At 39.4% G+C, this 13,007-nt stretch overlaps 1 protein-coding gene across 1 annotated transcript in view; it reads left to right on the top strand.

Moving 5' to 3' along the window:
* Positions 1–13,007, top strand: part of LOC137437990 (uncharacterized) — a 51,479-nt gene that overhangs the window by 26,650 nt on the left and 11,822 nt on the right. The window contains exons 25-33 of the mRNA XM_068132819.2: positions 549–602; positions 698–742; positions 4,171–4,269; positions 6,470–6,577; positions 7,442–7,495; positions 10,400–10,453; positions 10,844–10,897; positions 11,196–11,249; positions 12,368–12,475. Of these exons, the coding sequence (XP_067988920.2) occupies positions 549–602; positions 698–742; positions 4,171–4,269; positions 6,470–6,577; positions 7,442–7,495; positions 10,400–10,453; positions 10,844–10,897; positions 11,196–11,249; positions 12,368–12,475 (630 nt within the window). The remainder of the gene's footprint in view (positions 1–548; positions 603–697; positions 743–4,170; positions 4,270–6,469; positions 6,578–7,441; positions 7,496–10,399; positions 10,454–10,843; positions 10,898–11,195; positions 11,250–12,367; positions 12,476–13,007) is intronic.

The raw sequence follows: 13,007 nt of genomic DNA, 5'->3' as shown, positions 1-13,007 counted from the left end.
CCCTAACTGCAAAAGAAGTATCCTGGATGTTATTGGATTATCCATTATTAGTTGCACCAAACTCCTGGGATCTTTCATCTCAGATGCCAACACACGTCTTATCAACAGTTTTGAATGGAGTGCTTGCTTGAGTGCTTAAACCACTCGGTGAGCGCTCCACAAGAAACTTGGTAACTGAACACATCCCTGACGTTTTTGACGCCTAAGCCTAGATCTACTGTAATCTATATTCCCCCGAGAGAGGATGTCCATCCTTCCTGCCACCTGCCATTACCCTTCCCGCTGCTGCCATACAGAGTGGGTGTGCTCGTATACTTCATATGCAGATTGCCCCTCACATCTAATTTATGGACTGATCTTTTTGTATCACCATGTGGAGTTATTTTGTTTCTTTGTCGCCCACATTATGTGAATGAGATTCAACTGCTTTATCATCTACGATGAAGATTTGTATTCCTGAGAATTATTGCCATTGATTTTCCATTCTTCCCAATCTCTACCATACCTCCTCTCTTCCCCGTCCACTCACCCGGCCAATCCACATGCAGGGTCTAGCTGGTCCAGCAGGAATAGGAGGAGAGCGTGGCGCATCTGGAAACAGCGTAAGATATTACTTAATAACAACACCTAATGAGCTAACTTTGCCTTGCTGTGAATTTTCTTTTTTACTTATTTTAAACATTTAACTTTTTTTTAGGGTTCAGTTGGAGATAGGGGTGCAGCAGGAGGTGCAGGAGTACAGGTATGACTGATTATATGAGATTTTCAAAGAATGTCACATTTAATTAAAACAACTCGTGTTTTAGGATAAAATAGAATTGTGAATGGACTAAAAAGGGAGGAACCGCAACTGTTAACATACCTGATAAGGGCAGGAGAGAAAACAAAATAATTACAGGAAGGGAAAACCTAAAGAATGCTCTCTACCAATGCCAGGAATTTAAACAATGAGTGTTTAAACAATGAGTGTAGCCACAAATGTATTTCTTTGGTTTGCAGTGGAACAAAACAAAAAAAAGCTGAAACAATTACTAAATCTTAGCTTATTCCACACAGAAATCCTAAAATGACCCCAACAATATTATTGGCACCTCTTAGAAGTTGTTAACAATAATTCGATTTCAAGCAGGTGATTCTCCGTTACTTTGGAATTCAACTCACCTAAGGTGAGTTGCAGGTGCCTGCAATATAAAAATCACTCATTCAACCAGTTTGAATAGAGAAAAGGAGTCATTCTGCTGTTCCGTGTCACTGTGTGTACCGCAATGAGCATGGAGAAAAGAAAGAAAACCAGAGAATTGTCTGAGGAGATCAGACACAAGATTGTAGCCAAGCATGGACAATCTCAAGGCTCCAAGTCCATCTCCAGAGACATTGATGTTCCTGTGTCCACTGTACGCAATGTTATCAGGAAGTTTAAGGCTCATGGCATTGTAGCCAACTTCCCTGGACGTGGCCGCAAGAGAAAACTTGATCTAAGATTGCAGCAATAGATTATTCAAATGGTGGAGAAAGCACCTCGATCAACTTCCAAACAGATTCAAGCTGACCTTCAGACATAAGGTACGGCAGTTTCAACTCACACCATCCGTCGCCAACCCAATGAAAGGGGGTTCGATGGTAGGAGACACAAGAGGACCCCACTGCTGAGAGAGTGACATAAGAAAGCCTGACTGAAGTTTGTCAAAACACAGCTGAAGAAGCCAAAATCCACCTGGGAGAATGTCCTGTGGACAGATGAGACCAAATTACAGTTTTTTGGTAAAGCACATCATCTCTATGTTTCCAGAAAACAAAATGAAGCCTTCAAAGAAAAGAACACCTTCCCTACAGTCAAACATGGAGGAGGTTCAGCGATGTTTTGGGGTTGCTGTGCTGCTTCTGGCACTGGGTGCCTTGAATGGGTGAATGGCATCATGAAATCAGGAGATTACCAAGATATTTTGGAGTGCAATGTTGAACTCATTGTCAGAAAGCTGGGTCTCCTTCGAAGGTCATGGGTCTTGCAGCAGGACAATAACCCCAAACACACTTCAAAAAGCACCCAGGAATGGTTCATGTTATAAAAAATGATGTATAAGGTAATATAATTTTGGTTGTTGTTGTTGTAGCCTCGGTTCTTCGTCAAGCGAAAGGATCGGTGGATCTCAAATATCCAGCAGCATATGCCGGACGCTCCCAGAGTTGTCTGTGATGGACCATGAAGGGTCAGCATGGGTCATGGTCATGAAGGGTCAGCTAGTCATATGTGTGATGGTTTGTGGGGCATATAGACAGAGGGGACATGTTGGGTTTAGTGTGTGTTGTACTCCATAACTTAGTGTGTCTAAGACTCTAAGTGTTCTGTTATGTTGATATTGCATAAGGGAGGAGTGGCGTCCACGCCGGACTCCAGCCAGATGTAGTCTCATTTCACAATCAAGTGTTGCTTCGGAAGAGTGAATGGCAGGGGCGATAGTTGGGATATTGTTTGAGGGACAATGTTCTATGTTCTGTGATGATCGATAGTTGTGAATTTGACAGCACATGGAGGTGTTTTGTGGGGGAGAAGGTACAAAATTAAGAATATGAAAATAAAGTTGAGCTGTTGTATGTTTCATATGTCGTTGGTGTGTACATGGGTGGCCATAGAGTGACATGGGTTGGTTTGATGTTGAGCTGCAGAAGTGATGAATTGATTTCCTTTCATATTTAGGTGGGTTTCATGTGGAGTGCCTTTCATATTACCTTCAAGGTTTTAGGTTGTAGTCGCAGGTGGATAAATTACAAATCAAAAGTGGTCTTCTTAACACTCTACAGGAATTCAGTTTAGGCCTCCTCTTGAATATTGTGTTTTAGTAATGAGGAAGGCCTGAGGAAGTAAGACATAGCTGCCATCGGGGGAGAGGGTTTAGTGTAGAGTAATTAGATTAATTTCTGGGTTAGCCAGACGAAGCTGTGAGGGGTGGCTGAAGGAGACAGGACTTTTTACACGAGAAAAAGATGAATACGAAGGAATCCGGTAGAGATATTGAAGATAGTGGAGGGTAGAGATAAAATAAGTGCAGAAGAGTTTTTCAACAGAATGCGCAAGCTCTGTGACTGTCTGGGGTTGTATCTCAGCTTTTGGTGTATGAAACCAAAAAAAGAAGTACAAGGTGTTGGCTTTGCCTGGTGTTGGCTTCGCGGTTAGGGTGCCGGCTTGGGATCCTAGGATCCTGGGTTCGAATCCCGGTCGATCGCTGAATTAATGCCAGGGGGCTTGACTCAGCCTGTCATTCTTCCGAGGTCGGCAAATTGAGTACCAGCTTTCTGGGATGAATGATCACGGTGTGTACGCCGATTTAGAATAGATACACCGTCTCCCTGCACATCGTAAGAGGCGACCAAGGGTTGGCGTCAGGAAGGGCATCTGGCCATAAAAACATTGCCTCAAACAGGGAACCATGATTGTCATGGGGCCCGCAAGGCTAACCCCCGCTCTAGCGGGGAAAATGGCCTTAAAATGATCATTCATTCATTCATTCAAGGAGATACTGCAGCACCAGGCAGCTACTAACTTGTAGTGGAAATCATTTAATTGGAAAAGGATTCATTTCCCAACAAGATAATAACCCAAAACCCACTTACAATTTAGTAAAACAGTACTTGGAAAACAAGTTTACAGCTGGTGAGCTAAAAGAGTTAAAATGGCCACCCCAGAGTCCAGACAAGAGTCCCATCGAGGCCATATTGGATTACCTGTAAACAGACTAGAACAAGAGGAACCCAACTCACTTTACATATCTGTGGATTGTACTACAGGATATTTGGCGCAGTCGTATCAGTCATATACAGGAAGCATGGGTAAAAGAGTAATGGCACTCAAGAAGGCAAAGGGTGGACACACAAAGTATTACTGATACTATAAAATGACACTGTTCTTGTTATTTACTTGAGCAGTTTGTTTCATGCATATTTATAAAGGTTGTTAACTTGCAATAATAAACACAGATAACGGTTGTCACTGCCCCCAACTGTTCTCACTACTCCTACCTACTCCACCCTCCCCCTTTCCCAGAGTAATTGAGTTGACAAACTGATTGATTTACTAACGCGGTGTTCATGTCGTGCAGGTATAATGGCCCAAATGGCCTTTTCATGCATCAACATTCTTTGTAGTAAACTCATTCTGTTGATCTGTCCTCACAGGGGATTGCTGGATCCTCTGGTGAAAATGGACTTCCTGGACCTATTGGGGCAAGGGGATCCAGGGGAGACACTGGTGCAGAAGGTGCAGATGGAGTCGCTGTGAGTACACATTTTTGACAGTCAGTTGGCCCTTCAAATAACAATCCATAACACTAACATGTTGCGAGTATTTTAGATTAAAAGACACTTCCAGTTTTACTCAAAAGGTTTGAAAGATTTCTACAACATCTAAAAAGTCTCAGAGTGGTTCAGAAGGCCAGTTTTGGCATTGTCTACAATCAGTCCCTTTGTGATTTGTCCACAATCATTTCCTTTACAATGTCTTTCAAGTGCTCCAGAATGACATTGTAAATCAATTTAGCTATTAAGGTGAGAGTTCAAATACAATTCAATTCAAAACAATCTAATTTATCCTGTGCATCCATCAAACTCACTGCTACGTCCCTTCAATTGCACACACGAGAGACTCGATGTCCTCAATGTTGGGCCCATTTGCACTTTATCTGCCACTGCAGTGGCATTTTTAATGGCAGTTGGACAAGTAGCACAAGCACACAGAGTCGGTTCATTCATTGAGTATCAAGCTTGGCCACACACCAGGCATTCAAAATGGCGTCCGATTTCCTCAAAGAAAAGGCCAAAAGAGTCGAGGTGTACGTTAAGCCTCGATTTTGGTATTTTAACCAGGAAAGCCTATGCCGCTTCCTTCATGACTGGCAACTTCAAACTACACACACCTTTCTTCCTTTGTAAGAAAAAAATTGGATGCCATCAACATGTTAGTTGGTCTGAGGTGAACTGGGGGCACTGTATAGGCCTTCAGACCACTCGGTCTTCTGCGTGGATTGACAACCTGCCAAAGCATCATTAAGCAGAGCTAGTCGACTGGAACATCTGGGAATTGCTTGAGCTAACACTTTATACGATCCCATGAAGGACCACAAATTGTTGACTGTTGGAGAGTGCATGGAGAGGAGTGCAATGCAGCGATGATTGGCTGAGTGGAGACAATGACAGATGTGGGACTGATGACATTTTTGATGATGTGGGACTGATGCGGAAAATAGTCAAAACCTTGGGTCATTGAAGTATGAAGTATATGCTCGCATTACCTGCGCATTTCCAGATTGTGGACTTCGTTTAACAGTGAGATCAAAGCTTGAAATAGTTCAGGTGTGATGGAGAGAATCTAGGGAGGTCATTGGGCACCAACTATAACCATGTAAGTCTACCAGGAAGTTCTCCAAGGAGGCTGATAGCTCTTCCACTTCAGTTAGTTCCTCTCCAAGATGGGGAGATTTATTTATTTATTGGAATTCGCCCTAAACAATGCTGAGAGCCACGAAATGTGAAGTTCTACAGAGAGAAAGAGGAAGAGGAAAAACTGGCAAAACCTTCACCTCATCCTGAAACAAGGAAACCTCTTCACAAAGGAACACTGTGCAAGAAGGGGATAACTAGGCCAGGTGGAAAATTAAATTTCCCTTCCCCCATTTCGTGTTTTTAGGAGACACCATCTCTGAAGGGAGAAGGGAGCTCATCCACCCTTTGCCAGGTGTTGTTTTTAGTCCTTGCAGGGTGTCACGGCTACCATCCCCACTAGTAAAGCCAGTGCGGGGTGTCGGTTTAGTCACCGCCAACCCGACCATGTGGCAGATGCCCCCATTGTAAATGCAACATGTGCTCCTCTACGAAGACCATTAACAGTTGATGTTCTGGGATGCTCATCAGGCTCAAGACGAATGTCAGAAAAGTCGATGATAACCAGTGCACTGAAATTCATAGTGTATAACCTGCCAAATATTGTTCATGGATGTCAAGCATTTGGCGATGGTTTTACATGCAATCCTGGGGTAAGAATTAACAATTTGGCTGAGCATCGAGTCGAGCATGCTAACTTCCTGTTTGGCTGTGTGAGATTAAGCAGCAGACGTTTCCTGTCCATCATCGATGAAGCCCCGGATGGGATCATTCTGCCTCATTTCTTACCGTCCACAAAAAATGGGACAAACTTGAATCCAATATCATTGTAGTTTAGGTGCTGCCTCCAATTCTAGAAAGGATTGTTTCATTTTTACTGAGGTTCCACATCTTGTTTGCCAAAATGTAATTGGTGTGCTTACAATATATATATATATATATATATATATATATATATATATATATATATATATATATATATATATATATATATATGAACTGTTGCTGTGGATGTTAATCAAGTTACTAGAGCAATGCAATATCAATAGCAAAACATATGATGCACTCCTATACTTAGGTGTAAATGAATTTGCTTCAGGGTTCTGTCGGTAGTGATGGCCCTGCTGGACCACAAGGCCCTTCTGGAATGCCAGGATCAATGGGAGATTCAGGAGCAGCGGGAGGTCCAGGTGGCAAAGGTCCATCAGTAAGTATTGCCTAACAATTTATCCTTCAGTTATAGTTTCGTTGTTAGTAAATGTTTTTTATCCAGGTTTTAAGTCATTTAGTAAATGTTTGTTCGTAAAATTTTATCCATTTTATCCATTTTTTATCCAAGTTCAGGATAAATCTCCATTTTAATTTAACACTATGATGGGTGCTGTCTCATGGAGTATTCCATCTTTAAAGGGGGCCATAAGGTGGCTATGGCACATGCAATTCTTTTGAAAACGCTATCTTGTATATTGAACTATGGTGTCTGTCCATGCATTCATCTGCCTCCGGTTTACGGCGGCCATTTCCAGTGCTGCGTTTGAAAAGCTGCTGATTGGTTATTTTGTATTTTCATTTCCCTCTTCTTGATGGAATATAATCAGTCACTTTATTTTCCATTCCATTAATCTTTAAAATCAACACGAACATCTGGATTAAAGTAGATTTAATACAGGTCTTCATGGAGTCACACCCAATTTAAAATTGCTATATTTTGCCCTCTTTTAGACAAATCCAACCTCTGCCACCTGATGTTGCACCACCATTTTGCAGTGGGTAGTATAAGTAGCTCAGAGCCTTGGCTCCGAGTGAAACCAAGAGTGTAACTCAATTAACCTTTTTCAAGTCCATGGAATAATTTAAATTGATCGATTAACCTAGTTTTCTCATCTGATAATTACTGATCTAGTTACTGATCATTCAAGACTCACATGTGCCCTTAAAGTTTGCATTGGTTGCATGTTATTGATTATAAAGTTTTTATTATTAGTATGATTTTATTTATTTAATTATATTTTCCTGAAAAGGCTTCGAAGTTCAATTTTCCATAAAATGTTCATGTTTGTCTCATCACCAGGGAAATGTTGGCTCTGCTGGTCCATCAGGAACTCCAGGCTTGGATGGATACAGGGTATGTGTATTGTATTGCTGGCCAAACAATCAGTACTTATTCACACTTCTAGGTAAACACATCTAAGTAAACACAAACAAGTCACGTAGTCTTGTTTTTTAAAACATTAAATATGTGACATCACATTATAATATATATACCATCATTTAATGACACATGCATACTACCTTATTGGCAGACCACATAATATACCAACAACGGCACTCAGAAGAGAGCATACCTCTGTGAGGCAGAACAGTTTGTTTTGTATCCCACTCATAGGTCGGATCTGGATCAGAACCTGAACAAAAATGTAATCTGCTTGTTCTTGTCACTTACCCAACTCATCCAACAAGTTTTGTCATATGTCGTCCACAACTTTTTTTCAAATATTATGCTATATATCGTTTTTGGCCCCATCTCTCAATGGTGAAGGATCATTTTAAACATTAAAAAATTCTCATATCTGGATCCGGATCTTTACCAAAGTCGAATCGATTCGTCCTGTCAGACACCCAACCTGTCCATCAAGTTTCACCCGAATCCGTCCAGAACTTTTTGAGATACCATGCTATATGTTGGTTTTAGCCCTAATACTCAATATTCATTCATTCATTCATTCATTCATTAGCTCACCTACACCTTCGCCTAAACACAAAGTTAAAGTTTCATCTCTTTTACAAAGGTACTTCTTCTTTCTTATTTCTTATTCTTATCCCTGCACATCGTAAGAGTGTGACCAAGGGTTGGCGACAGGAAGGGCATCCGGCCATAAAACATTGCCTCAAAACAGGGAACCATGATTGTCATGGGGCCCGCAAGGCTAACCCCCGCTCCAGCCGGGAAAAATGGCCTTAAAACGATCATTCATTCATTCATTCACTCAATAGTGAAGAATCACTTAAAAAATTATCGGATCCAGATCCGGATCTTCAACAAAATCTAATCATTTCGCCCTTGTCACATACCCAAACGCTCCACTAAATTTCATACGAATCTGTCCACAACTTTTTGAGATATGATGTTCACAAACAGACACACAAACAAACAAATAGACAGCAGTGTAAACATAACCTCCACCCACCTTCGTTATTGAAGGTAATTAATCTGTCATCCTAAAAGAACGAAGGAATGGGTGTGACATCATGATGTAATATAATGTTTCCAATTCACAATGGTGTGAGCTACGCTGCCTGACCACTTTAGTATGATTTTCTTTCTCTGATAAGGACCTGGTTATTCTATAACCATGGCCTCATCCTCAACTGGAGATGCAAAGTCAGTTCATCATGTGATTTAACATGTGATCCCTCTGCTTGAAATTGATGAAAGGAAAGTGTTCACATCATTTCAAGCAGACATGATGGAAGGCACACATGTAACATGTGGCAGAACAAAAGTTGTTGTTCTCCTCCTCTTCCCTTTATAAGTCATCCACTTATATGTCTTTCGTGTTTTCCAGGATTGACAGCTGGTCACACAAACATTTTCGATTAGTACAATGAAAGTAATGCAAACACATGCATAGTTTTCTTTTTCAAACAAATTCCATGATCCACACAACAAGCATAGGCCTACTATTTTATTGAACAGCAATGACTATTCCTAATGCATTATATAAACATGTAAGGGATGTTGTGAATGATAATTATTCTGTAACACCCTATATTTACTTTACTATATTTCATTGCAAACCTCCAAATGGTTGTTTTCCTAAATTTGAGCATTATATATATATATATATATATTTTATTTTTATGTTGAAGGCTCCAGGCCCTCATCGAGGCCAGGCCTTAAATAAAAGAGAGGAAAAGTGTAAGATGAAAAGTGTATGATGTTTGTTTGTGAGAAAGAGATTGAAGCTAGCCCGGTAGCTGTAGTTTGAGTGAGACAGAAAGTAAGACCAGCAATCCTGACACAGAGAGTGTAAGATGGTTCCGGGATTTAACTCTCCTAAGTACTTCTTCTTTTTTTTCATACAAATATGGCAATATAATATTTTTTTTACACAAATATGGTAGTATAATATACTGGATTTATAAAGCACTCTCGAGGTAACATTGGAGTAAGGGTACTACAAAATCACAATGGTGTGCTGCAAAAGTGCTATTTAAACAATGTAAATTTTACATATATATATATATATATATATATATATATATATGTATATATATGTATATATATGTATATATATATATATATATATATATATGTATATATATGTATATATATGTATATGTATATATATGTATATATATGTATATATATGTATATATATATATGTATATATATATATATATATATATATGTATATATATATATATATATGTATATATGTATATATATATGTATATATGTATATATATATATATATATATATATATATATGTATATATATATATATGTATATATATATATATGTATATATATATATATATATATATATATATATATATATATATATATATATATATATATATATATATGTATGTATATATATATATATATATATATATGTATATATATATATATATATATATATATATATATATATGTTAGGGCCATGGGCTTGGGATCCTAAGGTCCTGAGTTCGAATCCCATTCAGCTGTGAATTAATCTCAGGTGGGATTGACTCAGCCTATCATCCTTCTGAGGTCGGCGAAAGGAGTACCAGGGTACTGGGTCCTCTCTCTCTCGATGGTTGGTGGCAGGATTTGCACTCCAGCCACCATAAAAAACACCTCATTCCATAGCACACGCAGTGGTGTGTGTCGGGATGCTGCTGAGGAGTCGTCCAATAACCCAGCGACGTGCTGATCCAGCGTACGCTCCCATATTATATATATATATATAGCATTGGATTCTTGTTTTAAGAACTATATATATATAATATATTGACCAATTTCTTATTTTTTTTTCAATAGGGTCCAGGCGGTCCCGTTGGTCCTCCTGGCCCCAATGGACCAGGCGGAGATCGGGTGAGTGTTAAACCTATTTATAAATTTTGACATGTGATGTATGTTTGACTAAGTTTACTGGTTGCCCCGGGAAGTAACGGCACTTCCCCCAAGTTTAGTGACTGTGTTTGTCTTGTATAACAGGTGTGTGTGTGTGTGTGTGTGTGTGTGTGTGTGTGTGTGTGTGTGTGTGTGTGTGTGTGTGTGTGTGTGTGTGTGTGTGTGTGATCCTTCCACCACAAGCCTTAGATGTTGCAAAATAAAATCGTACTTTTCCATCACTTTCCAACAAACCTTTGAATATTGCCCAAAGGTTTAACATCACAGATGTTTTTGTGGCTTCTACAATGCTTCTCATGATGGTGGCTATTTTATCTTTAACCAACCAATGTTCATTTTTTTTATTTACAGGGTGAGTTTGGACCGGCTGGTTCAGCAGGTCCATCAGGTCTTCCTGGATCTCCAGTAAGAAAACTCTACACAATGTCACTCTGCATAATAACCAATAAATAACCCTACTTATAAGCATATACATAACTAGAATAATCTCTAAATAATCATTTAGAATATCAGTCAAAATTCTTCAAAGTAACCCTATATGTTACAATGTATAATATCTGAGTAACTTTATCCAGTGTCACTCAAATATATCCCATATTATAATGAGTTTACAAGGTTTACTGACAATTCCTATTAAATGATTGTACAGCATAAAGAAATGGATGTATGTCTTGATATTTAATTTGTTTTCTTTGTGCTTTAGGGGGAGCGTGGCAGCATCGGACAAAGTGGACCCGCTGGATTAAGTGGCCAACATGTGTGTATTTTAAATGCTCTATCTCCTGGAAATAGTGCTTTAAATTACATGTCAATGACACTCATGAAACAACAGAACATGCACAACACCTGAGCTACTTAGAAAGATACTAATACTCTGTTTGGTGTTTCTACGGTAATACCTGTGGAGATGGCGTCTATGCCATTGCTAACTGAGCATGACATCTTACTGGGGTGCTAAAATATCACCAGATTCCGGAGTCTCTTCTGCTAGGCTGCTGCTCCATCCTCTGATGTTGAAGGTGAAACCGAAAAAGTCCTCACCCAAGAGATTAAATATCGGTGTTTCACTTATTTTAGGAATTACTGAGCTTCAAAGTAGGTTCAGTACTTTCGAAGACGACACACTTCCTGGATCATTTGAAAGAGTGCAGGAAGGTCTCATTTGGGATACTTTGCAGTGCAGTATGTCAAAGTACTTTGAATGGTTTTGCACTGTTTCCTTTCATCATGTTTTTGTACCAAAGAAACAGTAAAATCATAGGTTTGTGGATCTGACAAATATAGAGTATAACTGAGGACTACAAAACTCACTCACTGACAATGCTGTGTGTGCGTAAGATTAATTTAATGCAAAACAAACTAGTCTTTATGTGACCAATCTCAACAACATTTTCTGACCTTTGACCTCAGCCACGAGAGGACATTTATTTCGTAGTACTGATTTAACAGTCTACTTGGGCCAAACTTTCCCCATGGCCAACCCTACAAAAGGTTGATTTAATTATGATGGTAGTCGTCGTAGTAGAAGTAGTCATAGTAGAAGTAGTCGTAGTAATTATAATAATAATAATAGTGGTTGCAGCTCATTTAACATTCTGGTCCCATGGAAGAAACATCATACATTCCCATTAAATTGCACTGCAACTTTATTTTCCCAATTTTTATATGCAGGGAATGTCAATGATTTGAGACTTTAACGAAGTATTGCCTCCAATTAAATAAAATAGACATGAGCAGGAATTGTACAGATAAGCAATGAGCTTTGAAACTTAAATTTGGCCCTTTGTTTCACTTCCTGTATATAGAGTTTGTACTTACTTTTATTTACTTATTTTATCAGCCATTACCTCAAACATTTCACCTGTGCCTTTTTAGGGTAATGATGGCCAAAGTGGACCACGTGGCGAGAGGGGAGGATCTGGAGGAAAGGGAGAATCTGGCCCAACTGGTCTTACTGGACCTTTAGGTGATGCTGGCCCAGCTGTGAGTAACTCTTCAGTGTCCTTTGTTAACAAACTACCTTCACTACACTTCCTGGATATTCATATATATATATATATATATAATTTAATTTAAAAACACACCGAGTCACAAGTGTTCCTCACTGACCGGGTCCTCAGTCGAGGTCCTCAGCATCATCCCGTTTCGGCCCTTCAACCTCGATACGGTCAGCTAAGGTGGGCCAGCAGGGGCACATACACCTCCACATGCAGCAGCTACACCTGGATGCGTACATACCCCTACCCCCCGCCAGTGAGAACACAGACTACAACAACAAAACCACCTCCACTCCCAGAATCCACAGCCCCTCACCCACTCACTCACACACCAAAAAAAAAAAAAACAACCGACCACCTACCCTTACAACATGCACCACTCAAACAAAAATACATTCATGCAAAACCAGACCCACTCCTGCAACACACACACCACAGTACATATATATATATATATATATATATATATATATATATATATATATATATATATATATATATATATATGTATGTATGTA

This window comes from Myxine glutinosa, chromosome 12, assembly GCF_964187855.1.
Source record: "Myxine glutinosa chromosome 12, kmMyxGlut1.1, whole genome shotgun sequence".
NCBI classification, from domain to species: domain Eukaryota; kingdom Metazoa; phylum Chordata; class Myxini; order Myxiniformes; family Myxinidae; genus Myxine; species Myxine glutinosa.
The sequence above is the reverse complement of the archived record's forward strand: the minus strand, read 5'-3'. Positions and strand labels throughout refer to the sequence as shown.